At 44.5% G+C, this 23,378-nt stretch overlaps 1 protein-coding gene across 6 annotated transcripts in view; it reads right to left on the bottom strand.

The window, feature by feature from the left end:
* Positions 1-225: 225 nt before the first annotated feature.
* The window catches only part of PLPP4 (phospholipid phosphatase 4), a 126,420-nt gene continuing 103,267 nt past the window's right edge, over positions 226-23,378 (bottom strand). For all 6 annotated transcript variants that reach the window (XM_074382974.1, XM_003922143.4, XM_074382970.1 and 3 more), the window contains 2 exons: positions 20,014-20,184; positions 226-6,220 (listed from right to left, as the gene is read on the bottom strand). In XM_074382974.1, coding sequence (XP_074239075.1) covers positions 20,059-20,184 — 126 coding nt within the window. In that variant the 3' untranslated portion in view covers positions 226-6,220; positions 20,014-20,058. The remainder of the gene's footprint in view (positions 6,221-20,013; positions 20,185-23,378) is intronic.

Raw genomic sequence — 23,378 nt, 5'->3', positions numbered from 1 at the left:
GACAGGGGTCTACGAGCCCTGAAACATAGCCTCAGCAGACACTACATCATTTCATTTCTCACTGAAATTTCCACGTGGGGTTTGCATGATGGATGAACATCTGATTTTGGACTTCCCAGCCTCCAGAACTGTAAGAAATACATTTGTATTGTTTATAAGCCACCAGTTTATGATATTCTAGATAACAGAATATCATACCAGCCTGAAAAGACTAAGAAAAGAGAGTTTTAGTGCTGGGTGCTTACTTTATTCATGTCTCAGATACCCCAGGAATTCTGCAATAACCACAACTATCACGGTCTGATATCATATTATGTTATTGCAAAGGTAATTGGTATTTTGACCACTAGTGTTAATAGCAAAATCGCAATTACTTTTGCACCAACCAACCGAATACATTCTTAGTCACTAAACCATTGTATAAGGTCCTATAAGGTTGGTGTTATTCCTGTTTTGCAGATGCGAACACTGAGGCTCCTGGGTGTGAAGCAGTTTGCTCAAGGTTAAGTGGTAGAGATGTTCGCAGGGCTGCCTGGCCCCATGCTAAGTGCTTCTCACCCTTCATGTCATCCTTGAAGAACATCCTGTACATAGACAAAAGCAGGTATTTAGCATCACAGTGTATGATGTCCCCAGGGCATCTGTGACTGTGTTCTGTGTCAGTCCGAGGATCTTTCCAGGGCAAAAAAAAAAGAAGAGACACGACATAACAAGAAGAGACACCATCCATCACTCAGCATACATTGTGTTAAGATATTACAGTCACTGTCTGTCACCGGGAACATTATTATTCCTGATTATTTACAGAATCCACTGGCAAGTAGTCATGGCAGCACCACTGCAAGCACTGGCATGAAAAGACATCAACAAGGAATGAAAAGGGGCATGTTTCACAGTGAAAACAGTTTCTTCACTGCAGGACTTTTCAGGACCTTTAATATGCTATTTTACATTTGGAACCATAAGGGGAGAATTTAGAATCTATTTTCACAAAGCTGGACCAGTTCTGCGAAATTCCCTTTGAGAAACACGGGTGTGAGGCCATCTCTTCTTTTCCTCTGCCTTCACACCCACAAAAACTGCTTCTGGATTTCTAGTTCTTCATTTCCTCTACTCCCAGACAGCAGCAATAGTGCAAATTACATTAAAGTATTTATCCTAATTGAGACTGAACTTCTTTGGCCTAGGTTGGTTATAGCCAGGGGCTATCAAAGCCATTTTCTAATATATTAACAATTCTTCTTGACGCATGTCCCCAAGCACATGGTGTGCTGAGAAGAGATGGGACATGCCTACCAAAGTTCTAAAGGCGTAAACACAAACACACGTGCCAGGGAAAAATACTCCCCAAAGAGGCACACATCTTTAAAATTCAAGGTAAATTTCACACTGAAATTGGCATTTTGCTTTCTTTTTTTTTTTACTTTTTAAAACTTAGGAAAGTGGTTTTGCTTTATCGCTGTTGTTTTGCTTTTATTTGTTTTGAACTGGGTAACAGAGAGCAAGATCTAAGCACGGTGTCAGACTTTCCTCGAAACGCTACTATAGCTGGGTTTGCTACTATAGCTGGTGTGTGTGTCAGAATCTGGAATCACTAAATGCTAAAAACTTGGGGAACATGCCAGTTTAGATTAACTACCTGCCAGGCATTCTCTGAAATTTCCACGTGGGGTTTGCATGATGGATGAACTAACCTTTGGAAAGCTCGGTTTTGACAGGTGGGAGTGGAATTTTGAAGTCTGGTGTCATCAATGTAAGGCTCTATAAACCTTTGGAAATAACTCTTCCACATCTGGGGAACTGGAACTGATCAAATTAAAGCTCTTCTTCAGAAGATGTTTCAGTTGTAAGAAACAGAAAGCAACTCTAGCTGGGGGGAGAATGCATGCATTGGCAGGCTCTGGGTGGGTGGCTCACAATACTGAAGGAAGAGCTGAGCGACCATTTCGGGCAGGCAGGGAATGGGGCATTCTGGGGCATCTGGAAGTAGGGGCTTATGTTTTTCTTCCCTAAGATGCTACCATTAAGGTAGCTCAGCTCTGTTCTAGCTCCTAAGAGTTAGACTAAGATTGGCTCACCTAGGCTGGGTGTTTCCCTTTTGACCAGTAGGCTTGGGTGGGGAGTGGGAGGGAGAGTTTGCCAGTCATCATCCCTGGAACCCTAGCCCTGTGTGTGAAGATTTTTTCCAAGGAAGGAAGAGCCTTCCCAAGTGGGGTCAACTCCAGATGTAAAGAGAAAGGAGATAACTGTGGATGTGACCCATTCATACTGAACTGGAAAGAACAGGACATATCATAAGTCATAAGTAATCAGAAGTGAGAGAACAGTGAGTTTAGGGAAAAGAACAGTATCTTCAAAAAGATAAAGCTGAGAGGAATGTGCCACATCCTTCAGGGAAATGGAGGGTGCCCAGACTACAAGCACCATGGCTTTAGTTAGAAAAGCTCTTTAGGAGAAGGGCCATTCAACAGGGCTAAATAGATTGATGAAAGAGCCAGCTCTTCTGCTTAGATTCTAACCTGCTAAGAAGTCATGTGACTCCTAAAGGAGCCTGCAAACAACCTGTTTTACGTTTGTATGTGAGCAACATGCCATTTCTGAGTTTCAATTAAACAAGTTTGGTGCTGTCATAGACGCTGCTCATTGTCAATCCAACAGCCGTTCTTTAACCTTTTTCCCAAGCAGGTAGAATCTGCCTCCTGCAAGGAGACTGAAAATGCTGGATACTCCCTCTTCCAAGACCCCTGACTTCTGGGGGTGGACATGCAGCATCATTCTAGCCAATGCGAGTAAAGAAAATCTTTCTCAGGGATGTTGGGAAACATTTTCCTCCTTGATAAAGAGAGACCCACAAGTAGAGTTATCTTGTTACATAACTGGCCTCCTTTCTTTCAGCCTTTGAGCATGATGGGATGAGGATGAGATTCTTGGGGATGCTGCAGCCACCTTGTGACCATGAGGAGAGAATCATTGGCATACTGAAGATGGTGGAGTAAGAGGATGGGAAGGGCTGAGGGCTTTGAGACCACCAACCTCTCAATTTCTGATTATTTTTCACCTTAACCCCTACTGATTAAGCTTCTTTCACTGGAGTGTATTATTGGTTGCATTCTAAAATATCTCAGTGGAAATAGTTGCCCAAGGTAAAATCAAACACTCTCATATAAAATAAAGATTCTTGACTTCTCTTGAAAAAAATCAAAAGATCTGGCAACACTGGGCCTGTCTTCCTAACTGGCAATAACAACCTGGAGCTAAAGAGGGTCAGCACCATTTTCCTAAGGTGTACGCTCTTAGTCCTCCACACTCTCCACTATTCCTCAATGTCCCCCACCTGCCTCATTCACTGCATTCCCTTCCTAGTACCTGAAGGTATCTGAGCTTGTGGCTTCCTGGTCTCTAATATGGATTTTGAGTAAGTTTACTCAATGAAGGAAGAAAACCTGGCAGTCCACAGCTCCCAGGGTGGGCTCGGGCTCTTCACACTACGTGAAACATGCTTTTCTAAAAAGACTGAATTAAGAACCCTACATCCAAAAAGAAACAGGGGTTGAGGAATAAATGTTCTCATTATGACCATTTAATTGGTGCACTGTGATGTGATATTTACTTCACATTAATACAGCATGAAATTAAAACATAAGGGTCTGCAAAAATGCCTGCCTTTTGCGAACTGGCTTACACTGTTCATTATCGCTCCTACCACTGGCCTCCTGTTATGACATCATTTGTAATTTTAATTATATTTTAATCAAAGCTTTTATGTGGATAGTCTTAGAATTTTCCATGTAATTATCAGCATTAATAACTCTCTGTTGTTACTTTGCAGAGTGCTTCCTGGCCATTAATCTTTAAATAAAATTATTTATATTAAATTTACACATTATGGTCTAGAATTTTAAGTCATCATTAACTGAAGTATAACCCTTTCCTTTCCTCCTGCTTTCTGTTACTCAGATAAAACTGGAATCAAATAAGAATATGGGCCACATCAGGAGGGTTTTTTTTTTTTTAACAGTAGCAAATGATTCTTTTCCTACATTTCTATTTTGAGCTTTACTTTTGAAAATTAGAGTTTTCAGTTAAGTTATTGTTTAGTTTTCTAATTTTATATGAATTTTAGCTCAGAATTTAAAATTACATCTTTTCAATTGCTACGATTTATTTCTTAAAATATCTCACATTCATCTTCAAAATCGCTTGCCAATGTAACTGCTATAATTTTTTTAAAAATTAATGGCTTGACTTTGGATGGAAGTCAATTCAAGCCTCCCCCTCTGCTATCCATCCATGGGACATTCACATGACTCTGTGCCAAGGCCAGTTTGGAAGGACCAGGGCTGGAGAGGGCTGCACTGGGGGTCATGGAGTACGGTCAGTGGTACATGCACTCCAAGGGTAAACCCATGGAGCTTAACAGAAATGGCTGACCAAAGATATTCTGATGCTCCTAATTTGTACACCCAGCCCAGAGTTGATCAGCTGACACTTCAGGCAGCCACTCGAGTCTCTCAAAATGCAGTCTGTTATGCTAACTGCCCCAAAGCGACACTCTTGGCTGGGCGCGGTGGCTCACACTTGTAATCTCAGCACTTTGGGAGGCCTAGGTGGGTGGATCACTTGAGGCTAGGAGTTTGAGACCAGCCTTGCCAATGTGGTAAAACCCCATGTCTACTAAAAATACAAAAACTAGCCAGGCGTGGTGGCTGGCACCTGTAGTCCTAGCTACTTGGGAGGCTGAGGCACGAGAATAGCTCGAACCCAGAGACGGAGGTTGTAGTGAGTGAGATCGCACCACTGCACTCCAGTCTGGGTGACAGAGTGAGGCTCCATCTCAAAAAAAAAAAAAAAAATCTTGACATTCTGGATAGCGTAGATATATCACCTCATAGCATCCAGGCCAAGGAATCTGAAGAACCACATGGTACATCCAGTAGGCACTGGATGAAGGCAAAGAGCTGAACGAGAGACAGCACATGCCTGATTCTGGTCTTGTACCTTCTGCCAGAGTTCCATCATGCTGAAACATTGCCTGCCAGCTAGGAACAGGAACACACCACCACTTAGAGAATCCTTAGGGCAGAGCTCTGCAAAACTCAGATTCTAAAGGGGAAAAACTCTCAGCCTGAAGCTGCTTCTTACCTCCAGTGGCTACCCAGTCACTCCCTTGAGATGGGCCCTAGGCATGAAGTTTCTGATCTGTGAGATGAATCACACCACTTCTTGCAGAAAAGCCAAGTAAAGCCCCACTCCCCCCAAAATTCACTGTATGAGGTTGAGCTACAGAACTGGTTCATAAACTTAGGCTTATGATGGAAAGATGGGAAAGGTGGGAAGGATTTTGTGTCCACGAACCCTCAGGGAACTGCAGTGACCTCATCCCCCACACATGCACTCATGCATCTTCATGCTCATCGTGTTTGGTGGAGGTCTGTGCGTGAAGTTATTAATTTTATTTGCTTCCAGATTTAATGATTCCAAAGCCCTGGCAACGTTCAAGCTGTCACTCCAAGTTTCAAATCTATATTAGAGACATGAGGTATGAGAAGCTGATGGCTCAGAAAGGTTCTGAGCCTTTGCTTCCAAGCTCAACACCTGGAATGACCTACAGACAGAACTGGCTTTGGGTCACTGCGTCTCCAAATGACTTGTTGCACGGGGGAGCCAACACCAAGTCTTCCAGGTGGGAGGTTTTATTATGTTTTACAACCATGAAAACATAGGAAGGTGGCTGTTACAGCAAACATTTCAGATAGACGAATCGGCCAAAGCCCACCTTCTCAGCCTCTTCCTTGAATCTCTCAGAGATTGTTCCCAGTGTCCTTCACTTGCAAATTCAAGAATGTTGAAAGTAGACATTTAAAGTAGCAGGAACACCATCAGTGAAACAGAAGCAGAAGTACGATGATTTTGAGAAACAACTGATGAAAAATACACTACAGAAAACCATTTCTATTGTGTTATGATGTCAGGGTGGCAGATGTGCCCAGGGCTTAGCGTCCATCCTCCCAGGACACTGGTCATACGGGGCCTTCAGTGATCCCCTCCAGAGGCAAGCTGGGTGCGCTGTCAGCTGTGGGCCTCTCCTCTTTCTTCAGTGAGGCTGGGACTCGGAGACTAACGTAGGGTTTATGGCAAGCTGTGTTGGCCAGAGGAGGATAGTGCTGTCTGTAGCAAATGTATGCAAAAATGAGGCCGATGACTCCGCCCACAAAGGAATCTAGGCAGGAAACAGCAGAGCGGGGAAAAATGGGTTACTGTTTGTTCATATGTGGCCAGTTACATTTTCCAGAAAGCACCTTTCCTACCTGTTCTAGGAACTGGTTTGCTTACAGGACCCCCTGAAAGACTAAAGGAAAGAGAAACCTTGGTGGTGGCCTCTGCAAATTGCCATCATTCCTGGCACTTAAACCCTTAACCATTAAAAAATGAGTTCTTGATTCTTTTCTCCCTGTATTGCTTTTTGCTTTTTTTTTTTTTTTTTTTTTTTTTGAGAAAGAGTCTTGCTCTGTCACCCAGACTGGAGTGCAATGACATGATCTTGGCTCACTGCAGCCTCCATCTCCCAGGTTCAAGTGATTCTCCTGCCTCAACCTCCCAAGTAGCTGGGATTACAGGCACGCACCACTACACCCAGCCAATTTTTGTATTTTTAGTAGAGACAGGGTTTCACCATGTTGGCCAGGCTGGTCTCGAACTCCTGACCTCAAGTGATCTGCACACCCTGGCCTCCCAAAGTGCTGGGATTATAGGTGTGAGCGACCACACTGGCCCTTCCCTGTATTTCTTTAACTCACACCTGAGCATTGCATAAACTCAGATATGCATTCCTGATTTTTGAAATCAATTCTAAATTCTGGAAGAAGAATTCAACCCATCTCTGTAGGATCTAAATATCTCGGGAACTATAATTTGTTTTTCTTTAGTAAGTTCCCACCAGAGTCCTGTTATGTTGCTGGTGTGCTGCAAAAAGCCAGTGGGTGCACTGGTCTCTGCCTCATGGTAAGTAGTTTCCCAGGGATGAAATGAACTTTCTGAGTCACAAAGTGAATAAAACATTTTAAGATATGCCTGTGTTGGCAAACTCAGCAGACCTCTGGCAGGAAGGGCTCAATTCTCTAACACCTAACAGACCTTACCAACTGGGAGGTGAGAGGGAAGCAGGCAAGGCAGGAGGGTGCATCTGCAGGGAATACCAGCCCTCCACCCCAGGGCTGCCCCTTGCCAAAAAGCACATTCAGGTAGTTGTCAATAGAGACCTCATAAAAGCAGCTCACACCAGCAACCCTCACTTCATATCTGCGTGTGTGCTCACTTTAACTGTCTTCGGGTTATTTTTGCTAAAAAGGTTCTAGTCCAGTGGAAAATCTCCCCTAACAAAAAGATTTGGAACTCTTTTAAGGCTGCTGTCAGGCTGAACTGCAATTCTCTGCTGGGGGGTCTCCAATTTCACAGTTATTATCTTGTTGAATTGTACAGACTTCCCATAGGCAGGCATGATCAGCCTCATTTTCCCCGAAAGAATTGGGCTTGAACCCTGGAGTCGTGATCCTGCAGTTGCACTGGTCCATGGTGCTGTGCTCGCACCCTGGCAGGTTCATTCCAGGCTTGATATCCACATGACTCTCTGAGGTCCCAGCCTTCAGGATGCAGCAGGCCATGGCCTGAAGGGTGTGTCCACCTGCATTCAGGTAGAGGGCAACAGTTTTCCTGAAGGGTCAGTGCTCAGGGTGATAATTTTCCCAACACTTTCCAGTGAGCAAGACACTGCATAGAGACTTCAGTTTAAGTCACAAACTAATGTCCCTGAGTCTCCTGTAGGCGACATTTTGAATGGTTGTCAAGGAAATGTATCTTTCAAGAAAACAGGCTGTTCAATGCTTAGAAACATGCATCACGCTTATCAGTTTTTGTGATCCTGTTATTATGTATCCTGGTTCTATCTAGATCTAACAGGATAATTTCTGAGGACAGGGACAATATTTTCATATTTCAGTATCTTTCACAGAATTGCGTCTACTTTCAGCATTTCTATGAAGCTCACAATCAAACAATAGAGGTTCCATAATTAATAGCTTTATCTTCTTTAAAATAAATTTATAATTTCATGCATGTAATTTTATTAATCCACAATAGCAAAGCAGGAAAAGAAGCATAAATAAAAGAAAAGCTCTTTTATTTCAGACATGTCTGTGATGGCAGCATAAGCTTTCAGTGCGTGCAGACCAAGAGCCCAGTCACCGCTCTGGAGCTGGACTTGGGACACAGCAGTTGATGATGTTCTCTAAGGAGCAAATGGGTGCAGCCATTCTCCTGCTTGGCTGACTCCTTCCTACTGCTGTAGGAGAACAGCCAAGCCCCTGTGTCATTCAAGGCTGCAACCCTGGCCCTGCCAACCATCCCAGCCATTTCCCCTTCACCCATCCTTCCAAAGCCATGGGCTTCCCTTTTGTTCCTCAAATACATGTGCTTCCTCCCCTCTTGGAGGTCCACATGTGCTGTTCTAATCCTGGATTCTTAGGAATCCCTTTCTCCTCACACCTTCCCTTAATCAATTTCCTTTCATATTTCATAGCTCAACTCAGTATCATTGTGCAGCATAACCTCTTCTGACCTCCAGACTAGACCAAGTCTTCCAGTTACACAAGTTAATAGCCCCTCCCCACTCCCTGTGCAATCAGGGTGGAGAACAATGACACACTGTGTGATTGTTTAATGTTTAACGCTGGACTCAAACCTCTATGTGGGTTGGCTGTTGATTCCTTCAACAACTTGGCCAATACCTTGTTCATAGCATAATTGTGTTTGTTGAGGGAAATGGATACATAGTAACTCAGGGTTAGATTGGGTTGTGGTCCTGAGTGTTTTGGGGTGTGCCCCTTTCCTATTCTGGTCCTCTTGATGACCTCGTCAGTAACATATGAGCTTGGAACCACAAGTGCAAGGTGGCTAAGATGCCTTGTTACATAAGTGTTCCCGGAATTTAATCCTGAGTCAGCCTACTGAGGCCACACATCAAGATTATTTGGAGACTCTACCAAGGCGCATTTAGAAAACAGGTCATATCCCCTAGCATCTTGGGAGACCAAGGAGGGTAGATTGCCTGAACTCAGGAGTTTGAGACCAGCCTGGGCAACTTGAGGAAACCCCATCTCTACTAAAAAATAAAAACAAATAAATAAATAAATAAAAATAGCCGGTCATGGCAGCACGTGCCTTCATCTCAGCTACTCCAGAGGCCGAGGCAGAAGAACTGCATTAACTCGGGAGGTAGATGTTGCAGTGAGCCAAGATTACACCACGGCATTCCAGCCTGGGTGACAGAGCAAGACTCTGTCTCAAAAAAAAAAAAAAAAAAGAGAAAGAAAGAAAAAGAAAAGAAAAAAGAAGAAAACAGGTCACATTCTTTTCTTGGTCGAGATAAGATGTCATTTGGAAACAAAAGTCATTCTAACTGGTCAAAGGTAGAGACCAAATAATTGTCACTGCTTTCTCCCCATAGGAGTTCAGAGTTAAACAACTGATGAACACAGTGTGACTTCACAGTAGCTGTCTGGCAGAAAGGCAGGGAATACAAATTTGTGTCTGCTCAGACTTGGTAGTATTCCTTGCTAGAATATCTTGGTATATCCTATCCTGCCATCAGGGTAGGATAGGATTGGAAGACAGCAGGGAAAGCAGGAGGCATTCCCAAGAATGAAGAAGAAGAGGAGGAGGCGGCAGACCCATCCCCAAGAGAAGAACTCTTGGCCATTTGGAGGCTCCTGGGGCTGTGGTAAAGTAACCACCACTAACTCTCACCCTGACCCAAGAATCTGCCATGCTGAGAAATTCTAAGGCTAAGACGTTGCCATCCCTATCAGGGCAAGTTGCTTTTCCTCTCTGAGTTTCCTTATCTCTCAAATGTAGCTCTCAATATCCACCTCATTGAGTTGTGATGATAATTTAATAATAGGATCATTTTATGATAATTTAATAATGTGATGATAATTTAATAAAACGATCACTTCATGGAGTATGCCAAATAGGACATAAAAATGGTATCCATCCTTGTTATCCTATGCCATTCCTCCTCACATTCTACTCCGGAACCGCTGGAGGCTTTTTCATCCTCTGGCATCCTTCTCCTCACACACAACTCAGCGGTTTACAGTTCTCACCTCTTTGGTATGGCTACATTTTCATAGCATTGTAAATAAACCTCTAAGGAACTTAAAAACACATTTGTCACCCAAGAAATATTCTGGAGCAGGGCCACAGGGTGTAATTAACATGATTAAATAAAGTTGCTTAAATGAAGAATCTCTTCACTAGCCTGTAGCCACCAGCCTATAAAATGTGCTCGGCCTTTTTCTAGTTCAAGGTCTTAGAGTTGCATGATTGTTTAGTTTTTCCTCTAACCACAGGAAACAGCCCCCTGGGGTATTTTTATTAGCAACTAAAATGATCCACAACATCTGCATTTGAGCCATTGACTAAACAGACCAAAGAGCAAAACCTACAAATAACACCATTCAACATTCTGTTTTCTGTAGCACAGCATCTCATTAGGTGGATCACTGACCAAAAGACATCAAACCATTCCAAGAATGTTTCCCAGACTTACTGACATAGCAGCATGCATGGAAATGACAATTCCTGTCAATTCTGTTTTCCCTTTTAATGGAATGAGTGAAAAGTGATATCACAAGTGCTATGGGAGTTATCAGAAGTAACAAGGGCAATGAACAGCCTCCCCAAGCTGCTTCTCAGCAACATCATTTTTGGGCTGTGTTTATTATAAAGGTGGTGAACAAGATCCACCTTCATAATAGCACTTGAAGGAGCCTGTCATCAATTGCCTCAAGTGGGCTATTGCTATTTTAATAAAATTGCATTTGTATCCTCTTAATAGACAAGCAAGCAGGGGACAAGAAAGCCATTCTTGGGAGAAAAACAGTTGGGATTAACTTTGCCCCAAATCAACTGGAAGTCTCAAAAGGGAAATAAATGGATCTCCATGTCTTTGAAATCCAAAATACTTCTGTCTCCTTACTTAGAACTGATGTCCTTCATTTATTCACATGCACTGCATATGTATCAGGTGTCAGACATGGCAGCCAGGCCTAGGGCACAGGCTGAATAAATGGGACAAGTCCCTGCTATCCCAGAGTTTTCAGCTACAGGGCAAGACAGACACTAAACCATGACAGTCTTATCAACTATGATAAGCACCATGAAGGAAATGGGTGAGGATCTGTGAGCCTCCCCAGCACAGAAACCTGGGCTATTGTGGAGAAGAGGTTTTGCTGAGGACATGACCATCAGGCTAAGACCTGAAGGATGAGCAAGGAAAGGAGGGCACTTGTGGTTTTCCAGGCAGAGAGAAGGGTATGTGTGCAGGTGCTGATGACAAAGGAGGCTTGGTAAATCTGAGAAACTGAAGGTAGACCTGTGTTTTAAGAGAGGGGTAGCAGCTTTGTAAGACTTCAGGACACAAGCTGACCCGTCACCTGGTGTGGGGTGAAGCAAAAGGTTTTCCATGTCCCTTTGTGGCTCTGTGGAGCCCTCGGCATGGACCAGGGGCCCTGCTCTTTCTCTGGGCTGCCATCTATGCACTCCGTGGCCTCACACCTACCACCAGTGGGGTTTCCTATTTCTGAGTCTATCTCCCTGACTACATGTCGTTGTCTAGGACTCTGGGACGTTTCATTCCTACTTATTTCCCAGAGTTCAGCAGACTTTTATTCAGCAAACGGGGAACTGACACTGAGCAACATCTACAAGAGGCACTGAAGAATCAACATCACCAGCCACAAAGGGCCACATTTTGTACCATTCTATTTATATTCAATGTGCAGAATAGGCAAACCCATAGAGATAAAAAGTAGATAAGTGGTTGCCAGGGCCTGGGCCATGGAGGAATGAGAAGTGGTTGCTGAGAGATAAGGGTTTCTTTGGGGTGATGAAAATGTTCTAGAATTAGATAGTGGTAATGGTTGCACCACTCTGGATTATAAAAAATGTTTCTATACTTTAAAAGGGAGAATTTTATAGTTGAGAATTATAAAGGAAGCTGCTCTTTTAAAAGGAAGGAAAGAATTGACACCAGATGAGCAGATAAGCTTCAATGGTAGTGGAAAGAGTGACTCTGAATCAAGCAACCTGGATTTGAACCCTTACCTATAAAATTAATATAACCCTGCCCCCTCATCATGAGGTCAAAAGACAGGAAAGGACCCTATGAGTTCTGCCATACTGAGATGCCAGACTGTCCTCATCTGTTGTGGACACAAAAGCAGAAAGGCCTCTGAAGATGTGCTGTCATGTCCTACGGAAGGTCATCCTTTCTGTCACCACAGCAGCCTCCAACATCACTAAGCTGGCTTCACTTGGGACCTTGTATGCCTTGGGCTCCATGACCCAAGGTGCTAGCGCAAAAATCAGCTCTGGCAAACTCAACAACTGCCTGTGATTTTCTTGTTGTTCTTTTTATACTTTCCAGTAATTCTACTACTTGTAAAGCTTCATGTTTCTGTGATTTTGAGTTTCTATAAAAGACCTTACCTAGCAGGAAGGATGCCCAATAGACGTGGTATAGTATAAGCTGAGAGGACAGCAGCTGTGTTCGTCTCACTCAGTACTGAGCCCAGTGGAGAACATGCCTGGTATGCAGGCACGAGAGACAGGTGGGAGGCAGGGAGGGAAGGAGGAAAGGAAGAAAAAGAAGGGAGGGAGGGAGGGAGGGAAGGAGGAAAGGAAGGAAGGAAGGAAGGAAGGAAGGTTGGTTTATACTGCAACCTTTTGTTTATTTTTAAAAGGAAAGAAGTTGTAGAGAAGGAGGGAAGGAAGGAAGGAAGGAAGGAAGGTTGGTTGGTTTATAGTGTAACCTTTTGTTTATTTTTTAAAAGGAAAGAACTTGTAGAGAATAAGTTAATTATAGTAAAACCAGGAAAAAGAAAAAACGATACTACTAAGAGAGGAACGTGGTTTAGTGGAAATCGTTGATTTATTCAGCATGTATTTACTGAACACTGTTATAAATTAATCATGTCCTTTTGAAGGATATGCAGAAGTCCTAGTCCCTAGGACCTCAAAACATGACCTTATTTGGAATTAGGGTTTTACAGGAGTAATCAAGTTAAAATAAGATAGTCAGCATGGGCCCTAATCCAATATAAGGACTAGTGTCCTTATAAAAAGGCAAAATTTGGACACAGACAGATACCCAAAGAGGAAAGTGGATGTGAGGACACACAGAGAAAACACCAGGGGAGGAGAGAGGTAGAGACTGGAATTACTCCGCCATCAGCAGAGGCACATCTGGGGCTACTAGAAGCTGGAAAAGGCAGGGGAGGATCCTCCGCTTACTGATTTCAGAGAGAGGGTGGCTTTGCCAAAGACTTCCAGCCTCCAGAACGGTGGGACAGTATCTTTCTCTTGTTCTAAATCACTCAGTTTTTGATACTTTGCTATGGCAGCCTTAGGACCCTGATACAAGTTCCTACTATGTTCCATGCCACCAAGAGAGACCTAAATCCCTACTCACGTGGAGATCATAGTCTAGTGCAGGGGCCAGCCAACTAAGTGAACCCATTCCTTTATATATCATCTATAGTCACTTCTGGGCACTACAGCCAAATTGAGTAGTTGCAACAGAGATTGCACGGCCACCTGCAGCCTAAGATATTGACTATCTGACCCTTTACAAAGTTTGCCCACCCCGTTCTAGTAGTTAGGAACAGACAATAGTGAATACGCACTAAATTATTTCATTTGTCAGAAGGCGGTAAATGCACAAGGGGCAAGGGACATGGCATGTGGGGAAGGGGCGTCACAGGACTGAGAAGGTAACACTTGAGCCCAGTTTGGGAGGGAGAAGGGGAACAAGCCATGCCTACATCTCAACAGAGCATTCCAGGCACAAAGTGGAGTCTGTGCAAAGGCTCTGAGGTGGGACGGGATGGGCCTGTTCAAGGAGCAGCCAGAAGCTCAAGCAATGCAATACTGTGAACAAGGAGGACAAGTAGCTTAACCATAGCATCAGAGAGGTACGGAGGGAGCAGATCCTGCGGGCCTTGGCAGGACACAGGCTGTGATGTGGAGTGCAATGAGAGTCACTGGACCATTTTTTGCAGGAGTGACATGTGCAAACTCAAACTCTAAAGGCACACTCCAACTGCAGTTGAGGGGCAAAGAAGGAAGGAGGGAGCCAGGCTAAAAGGCTTCTGCAATGATTCAGGCAACAAGTGGTAATCACCAGACCAGAGTGAGAGGGAAAAGTTGGAGTCTATATATATACATATATATATGCTGAGCAGACGGAACCACAGAACGCCAAAGAAAGCTGAGAAGAGACGGGTTCCCTTGAGTAAAACAGAGGAAGGAAGCCAGTGAGACTTGGGAGCCATCAACGTGAATCTTTCCTGGGAATGACATAATGGGGAAACACCAGGACTATCCTGGAGGCAGGAAGAGGGCTGAAGTCCTGACTGAGGATGGTTCTCTTGAGGCTGAAAGCACACTATGCAGTGGACTCTGACCAGAAGGAGGGGTGAGCCAGGGGCTGAGGCCTCTCATGCTCGCCTGGGCACCAACACAGAGGCGAGTGGACTTAGATGGGCAGTCAAGACTCAGAGGTTCCCAGACAGAGGCGGGGGTTGGCAGCCGATGGTGAATGTGACTGTGGGCCCTGCCACACAGAGCAGCCGGCCGTGGAGGGATATGAGGCGAGATCAATTCACTCAGGACTGAGGATATCTGAGGGAGAATCTCAGTGTTTTTGTTCTACCCAGGGCAGGCAGGTTTTTGGCCGAAACAATCATATTGTTCCAAGGGATCTTTTTCAAGTTGTTTCATTTAGAAGATCTACAGATTGCTTCTGACAGCACAAGGCAGGCCTGGTTAACAGTGTGTGTCCCTCGGCCGTGTGTGTGTGTGTGTGTGTGTGTGTGTGTGTGTGTGTGTGAGAGAGAGAGAGAGAGAGAGAGAGAGAGAGAAGCAGATAGAGAGATGGAGACAGACACAGAGGGGAGGGAAGGGGAGAGTGTACATAGCTGAATAGACAGACACAGAGGGGAGGGAAGGGGAGTAAGCACATAGCTGAATTTCTACCCCTTTCTAATTCTGTTTATCTTTAAGAAATGGGACACCTGTGGTAAATAGTTCCCTTTGTACCTGGACTGGCGAAACTGGCTAATACCAAGAGAGCTGACTGAAGAACTTCAAGAAGACCTCAGGCTTCACTGTAATCTCATTTCCATGCCAAATGACACCTCACCAGCACCACGACAGTTGACAGTTGCCATGACAACAACTGGAAGAAGCCATAAAAGGAAGGCAGCACTCTGGTTCCCAGAAGTTCACTGTCCATTTCCAGAAAAAGAACCAAGTATTCCTCCTCTAGATTTTACTGCCCGACATCTTCATTAGAGAAACCCTAATATTTTAATCCCTTCATCCCTCACTAACTGAAAAGTTCATCTGAGAGCTTTGTTTCCAATCCTCCATTCTTTGGCTATGGAATAAACTTTACTCTGCTTGATGCTCACATTTCATGTAATGGCTCTGTGACACAGAACAGGGAAAGATCCCATCCTTTGTGACTACTGAGTTTATCAGTAACAAAAGGAAGGAGAGCTCAAGAGAGTCCTGTGAGTTGCAAGATGCCATGAGGCTTTGAAACAAAGGTTTCTCCAGAGGGAATAGCTTCTCCCTGACTTTTTGAGGCCAGAAGCATTTTGTGGCACAAGAAACAGTCTAGCACATATCCAACCACCAAACCACCTGTATTTGGAGGATCAAAAATCTCCTAAAGTTTGGTAACTACATTAAGTTCATTTCAAATCACAGACCCTTCACTGCCCAGTCAGGGAAGCAGGCGAAGGCAATGACAGCCATCTGAAGAACTTCAGCCCAGTGAGACAACTGCATCTGTGACTGACTGAGATGCTTTCCAACCTTAGTCTGGATGGGAACAAATGACTGTTTCATTCTTTGAGGCCTGTTCCCTTAGATTACCTCCAGAGGGGATGCTCTTTCTTATAATGAAACACCACACAGGCACCCAGGGCTGCTTAGAATGACCTATGATTAGAGAAACAAGTATTTCAAATGTTGTCTCCAAACCTAGTCACATGGGGAGAGCTTGGTTTCAGATGCAGGGACTTGAGGTGGTCAGGGGAGCTCATGATTAAGTCCAGTGATGGAGCACACAACACATTCCTGCCACTAGGAGTTGTAATCTGCCATCGACAAGAAGTTGTAATCATACGAGAGGGTGAATAGAGGCAGAAGCCAGTTTAAGGACATGCTCCACTCTTTCTCTGCATTTATTTTCTCTAGCATGGGGATTCCACAGGTTTGAGCACTGTTAAACACATTGCTAATCACAAAGGTGAGCCTGTTTGAGAGGGCACTGGGCTTTGCAGTTAGCATTATATGTGAAACTCTCCAGCTTCCAGTTGACCCAAAAGCCAGAATATCACAAGGACACAGGGCACATCACCCACATAGAAATTTAGTATTGATCCAGCTGGTTTAATGTCTGGGGAAATTCTGCTAAATGTCTCACGTGTCCTTTCCCATGCCATGGCCCGTGCCCCTGTGTTTTCTTCATTTAATAAAACAATAGATTTTTATATTTGAAGTTGGCTGGGGAGACAGAAAAGACCAGGGGGTGTCAACAACAGAAAATAACCATGATAATGGACAGAGAGTCATTGGAGATTATGGACTATTTATTGGATATGACTATGTAATCAAGTAATTAGATATATTTCTACCTTAGGCACAGTTGCTTAAATCAAAATTGAAATGGAGTCAAAAAATCTCATAACATGAACGCTGTTAACTAAAGTCTATAATGAGGGCGACTTGAGTTTTGCTGATGCTAATGGGGCTCCATGTGAATTTTCACCATGATGGATGGCCCCTGCCCACGGTCACTGGGCAGCTCAGTTCACCAAAGGAAAACCAGTTATTTATCTTGATCAGGCATCCTGCCTCAAACATCCACCTACACTGCAGTTGAAGACCTCGCTCTGCACCCCTCCTCCCAACGGAAAACCTTTGAGGCCTCCTTGATTTCTCCCTTAATACCTGAGTGTTGAATGAACAAAACTTCCCTCTCCCAAAGCACTGCTGCTTCTTAACATGTACCAGGGGAAAGAAACATGGAGCAGGGATTCTCAGCCTGGGCCGCATTCACATTTGGGGCTGGATAACTCCTTGTTGGTGGGCGGGGGGGTCTTGCAGTCATAGGACACCGAGCAGAATCCCTAGTCTCTAGCCCTCCACCCACTTGATGGCAGTAGCACCTACACCTCAAAGTTGTGACAACAAAAAAAAATGTCTACAGACATTGCTCAATGTCCCCTGAGAGGTACAGTGAGCCTCTCCATCACCCAGTTGAAAACAACTGGTGTGGACAGTGAAGGGGAACTCAGCCTTGTGAAGGGGAACTCAGGTAAAATAAGCCCGACTCAGAGCCTTTTAGACATCCAAGAAAGCTGTGTTCCTCTCCTGGCTGACTCCAAGGGTGTAAGTTGAACACATAATGGCAGAGCTGAACTGGTCCTTGGCTTATACCAATAACCTGTACCAACAGATGCGTGTTCAGCTTGGGCTACAGAAATCTACCATGACGCAGTTTTGATTCGATTCCCAAATATGGTTCTAACCGTCACTGAACATAAATTCTCTTGCTTGGCTTTCCCAATGGCCCACAGAGGATGAATATTCTCCCTCTACTGCTCAAAGTTCCTTTCTGTGCCTGTTGGTCAGTAACGGTTTCAAAGCCCGAGTTGCCAGCAGGCCTTGGGTACACCAGCAGCAGCATGAATTAACCATTCCCTAAAGACAAGAGCTGCGATTCCACATTCCTTCACTTCATCACGTAACACCACCACAGCTAGAAAATGAGGAACAAAACAGGGTAGGGCCAGAGAGTGCTAAAGACAGGCCAGCCTCACATCTTAGGTTGTCAGTACAAGATCACCATGCAAAGGATCTCACTGACTCAAAAGATAAAGGAAAAATTGATTCAATTCTGAAACCTCCAGCCATTCCCCAAATCCAAAGTGGTTGAATAAAAGTGAAAACGTGGCATTCATAGCTTACAAATAAATCATGTTCCAAAAAATTTATCTGCCTCCAACTCAGTTGTTTGGGAAACACAACGCATCCTTCCTGAGAAACAATGCACTAGGCAGCAATGATACCACTCTGCATGTGTGTAGTACATTTCCATTTACAAAGAACATTTGGATCCATTATTTCATTCAATCTATGAAAAGCTCTGTGAAATATTTAGGGATTCATTGTTCCTGTGCTCAAAGAAGAAACTGGCTCACAAGAGATCAATGAGAAGCAGTCTACAAAAGGCCGTTTGGCCCATAGTATTCTTCATGGGGAAATGCCCCAACCACATAGGTAGGAAAAAATTCTGTGGGAAAATATTCCCAGTTCCAAGGAGTGTGGGCTGTGCCTTTGTTTTTCTTTGGCCCAAAGACTCTCTCCATTCTTCTGTCTCATGCTGTGGCTTCTTATCTAGAATTTCATCCAAGTCATTGACAAAAATAGAACAAGGGCAGGCCCAGACCCCAGCCCTGTGACCCTCTTCTGACCACCCCATCAAGAGGGCCCCAGACTTTGGTAGCACTTGATGCTTGCTGCATCCACCTGTCTAAACCATGTCAGCATCTCTTTCCCTATACCCTTCACCCTCTAGCCCAAAGCTGCTTCTGGGGTCATGGGACACCTGGATCATGAGCTCCAGGAGGGTACGGGGTAGGAATGAGACCAGGAAGGAACAGGAGAAGCTGGGCAGTGCTGGAAGAAGCACAGGTCTCCAGAGAAGAGGAAGGAGGCACTCTCAGCTAGGTGTTTCCCTCAACTCTGCCCTGTCCATTGCCTCATTACCACTGCAACACACCCCTGGAAAAGGTGTTAAGAGGGTAGTCCTGCAAGGCAGCGGGCTGCAAAGACAGGCAGAGGGAGGAGGTGAACAATGCCCAGCAACAGTCGGAAAACAGGACAGGGAGAGGAGGTTTGGGTCACAGACCTATCATGGAAGCCAATTCATCCAAAGAAGCTGGATTCAAGCATATTTTCTTTGCTTTGTTTGGTTAAAATGGACTCTGTATAGTGGAGCTCTTTACCAGTGCTTCTTAGACTTCATCAGCAATGATAGACTTCTTCATTAACCATGAAGATTCTAGGCCACTGCTCCAGATGCACCTCTAGAGAGCCCAGTTCCTAGATCAGGGCAGCCTGATCAAGGTGATCTTTGGACTGCCCTTGGGAAACCTTTCCCTAACCCCATGGTTCTCAGAGGCCACACCTCCTGTGGACATCACCTCCATCTCAGCTCTCTGTTTGCTCTGGCAGGTGGTGGTTGTCTTTCAGACAGACTGTGAGCTGCAGCTTCTCTGCAGAAGGACATGGCATGGTTTAGTTCTATTTCAGGAACAAGCCCCTCCCTTGTTTGTGTTACTCTGATTTTTAACAATGATCCCAGGACTGATATACATATATATATATAGGCAAACCTTATCCCAGGCTTGTACCTGCTGCTTGGAGCATTACTGGAATGAATCCCTGGCTGGATATACCCTTCGGAAGAGCATCCGTGGTGACAAATATGTCCTTGTAGGGTGAAGTTGATAAGCAAAGGAAGCCAAAATCCACTTGGCACGAAGTCTGAGGACTGAGGCAAGTGATCCAGCAGGAAAATCACACTTGGGTCTCAGGCCAAGGGTGACTCTAAACCAAAGGGCCTGATATTCTGGTGGGACTCAAGCAGTCTCCTGGAGCATGAAGGAGGAGGATGAGTTCCAATGCTTTCCCCAGGAAGGCCAGACCTCACTTGAACCGGAATATCTGCTTCAAAATTGTATCCACTCAGTCATTTCAGCCTCCTCTGGTTTCTGACAATGGGCACTCAGCCCCCCACAATGGTGCATTTCTACACCCAACCCTGGAGGAGAGCGGCAACCACAATGAGGACTAGTCAGGCCCTGAGCAGGGACTCACCTTGCCAGTGATGCTTGTAGTCGCACATGCGGGACAGGGCAATCATCATGGCGCAGTACAAGGGCAGGATGGCAGCACAGAGCCGCCAGCTCTTTCCCCGCCCACTCTCGGTGAAGCAGTGCAGCTTGCCCGCCAAGTAGAACGTCGTGAAGCCAAGGCCAGAAAAGGCAACTGCCAAACAGAAACAGCAGGTGTTACTCCAGCAGGTGGTGAGTGGCAGAGACTCAGGGCGTGCTGGGCATTCCATCTGCCGTCTTGCACACCCCCAGGGCAAGGCCATGTTGGCACCAGGCACTATCTCAGCAATCTGTGTTCCTGCTAGAACTACGCTGCTATGAAACTTTCAACCATAAGAACAATCTTCCAGGGTTATACGCAATCAAAACCTATTTTACTTCATTCATTCATTCAACAATTATTTCAGGAGTATCCACTCTGTGCTAGACAGGCCCTGCACTAGGTATGGGGAATAAAAAGATACATCAGACACTATCTCTGGGGTCTAGAGGCTCATGGTCTAGTTGAAGGATAATTTTAATATAATGTGTTACATTCTGTAAGAAACAAGTACGTACAGAACAAAGGGCTGTGAGAACTGCTTAGATTTAAAGGGTATGGGAAAGTAAAGGGGCTTAGATCAGCCCCAGGTTTTTGGCTTGGGAGACTGAGTATACAATGATGTCATTCATTAAGATGGGATCAACAAATGCTACAGAGAAGTAAGTTTGATGGAGAAGTCAATGATGGCAAATACCTTGTCTGCCGTCAGAAATTACGGTTATTGTTTTTTTAGAAATGCAGACAACTCATGGCTGTGCTAAATCCATTGTCAAAAGTGTGGTGGTCTGAGTGTGGCATATATAAGCCCCAAGCTTTTCATTCAATCAAATCTAAAACAGAGTTGGGAGCTCGGTGAGATTTAAGGTGGTCTTCTGTGGGCTTAGAACAATGGTCCTCAACCCTGGCTATACAGAGTCACCTCTAATATCCAGGAAGCTTTAAGAAATACTGATAGCCAGGTTCCACTGCCTGCCATTCTGTTTGTAGTGATCTGGAGGGAGTCAAGAGAAAGAGAGGGGGGGAGAGAGAGAGAGAGAGAGAGAGGGAGAGAGAGAGAGTGTGTGTGTGTGTGTGTGTGTGTGTGTGTGTGTGTGTGTGTACTCCCCAGGTGATTCTAACGGCAGCCACAACTGAGCTTAGAGGCTTTTAATGAAGGCAGATGCTACAGCTTCCCACCCCTCTGGACATCAGTCTAATCAAAACTTTCTTCTTGATTAGAAAATATTTCTGAGGGGGCAGAGCTCCTAGGTAACCAGCCCACAGAGTGACTTGGCAAAACAAGTCTTATAAATACTCTCAATGCCAATACACTAGCAACTTTAGAAGCCTGCCCAAAGCCCTGAGCCACAGCCTGGGCATCACACAGGCATTTGTGACAAATGCAGATTCTCAGGTTCAGCCCACATCTACTGAGATAGAATCTGCATTTCACAACATCCACCAGCCACTGTGCACACACTGCACCTGGAGAAGCCCTGGCCTAATACATTGATCATCTTTATAAGAGACCTTGGAAAGTCCATCTTAAGGAAATAATATAAAATATAAGGGAAATCTAGAAGATTTTCTGCTCAAAGTTATTGATACATATTGAAAAACTGAAAGTGATCAGTATGAAAGGATAAGCAAGCTGTGACATTTTCATGTAATGGACCAAGTTGCAACCATGAAAACCATATGGTTATGTAACAAGATAGACAATACTTAGAATGCATGGTAACTGAAACAAGTAGGACCCTAAACTGCAAGGTCAAGATAATTACGATAGTACCAAACAGTGAACAACCTGCAGCTTTTCCAAATTACCTCTAATGAGAATATCCCTTCTCAAAAGTGATCTCGGTTACAAACACAAGATTTCAGCAACCAAATTAAACAAAGTTACAGTGGTTTAAAAAAAAATTTAATGGAATATTAAACCATGTTTATCCTAGGTACGAAGATGCAGCAAAAGAAAGTAAATGCGAATGTGAGTGGTGTGTGCACTGAAACATTTCTGCATAATGAGTAGCACTCAAACATCAGAGCAGCGCCAATATATATTAAGTATTCTGCTTAAAGTAAAAACATGTGAGAAGAAACTGCATTGTCCAGCCCTGCTCTAGATAGTATGATGGGAGGCTATTAAGTGGTTTACATGATGTTCCAAAGTGGCCCTGTTTGGCCACCATCCTAGCAAGTACAACAACTTCTTAAAATTCTACCCTTATCCACTTTCCTCTGTTCCTTCTATTCATTTACATTCTTCCTTGAGGTATCCCTAGGAGAGGGAGGCTGGAGAGTTAGCTTCCATTGCTATTGGCCCCATCCTGAGCTCTTACAGGAGGAATAATGGACTTTATTCAAATCAGATGGCTTAGCAAGTTTATCCACCTAATTACACTAAATGCCGGAAACACGCACGCACACGCACACACACACACACACACACACACACAACTGTCCTGAGGCTTTGTGTGGCTATGGATGAAAGTCTCCAAGATCTGAATCAGCGGAGAGGCAGCCTTGGGTATTGCCGAAATGGCATCTCTCAGGGAAACAAACAAACCAACAAAAAAGTCAATGAACATAGGGCAGATGTTGAGCAGGCATTTTTATGTGTTCCTACAAAAAGCGACTTGGAGATTTTAAGACATATGAGTCATTGGCTGAAGCAACTAATACCGCCTGCAGCAGCTCCGGGCACATCCAGGGCATGGAGAAGGAGAAGGGCCGTGGAAACCCTCCACTGTCAAGATGTCTGGCAAATGGTTTGAGGTGAGATCCTCAGCCTCCACCTGATGTCTCTGTCTCAGGAACTCAAATTTGGCCAGCACCAGTACCACAGGCTCTGATTCATTCTTTGGAGGGCAGGTAAAATGTATTCTCTCCCACAGGGTGGAAGCCAGGACCCCCCAATGTGACCCCTCCAAAATGTTGAAGCCTTTGCCTCTTTAAAAAGAGGAGTAATTCCAAGGCAGTTTTGCAAAAGCCTAGATCCTGCGAGCACCCAGCAGCAGCCAGTCTTCCTGGACACATGCTATTTGGGTTTTTTAATATTTTTTAAACATCACTATGTGCCCTTACTTTCCTAACTTACACAATGAGGCTCCAATTGCATGCTAAACCTTAAGCCTGTCACTTTCTTACTGATACTTACACAGTTATTGAACTAACAAAATGTCCTTTGGCAAAGGACTTCTGAGGCCATTTCCTCTGGCCCAAGGGCATGTCTGGGCTATGGGAAGCCCTGGTTTTTGCACTCCTGTTTTTCCCATAACTACTTAAGGAAGAATTAAACTCTACCAACCCATACTGAATTAATA

This window comes from Saimiri boliviensis, chromosome 12 (genome assembly GCF_048565385.1).
Source record: "Saimiri boliviensis isolate mSaiBol1 chromosome 12, mSaiBol1.pri, whole genome shotgun sequence".
Classification (NCBI taxonomy): Eukaryota; Metazoa; Chordata; class Mammalia; order Primates; family Cebidae; genus Saimiri; species Saimiri boliviensis.
The sequence above is the reverse complement of the archived record's forward strand: the minus strand, read 5'-3'. Positions and strand labels throughout refer to the sequence as shown.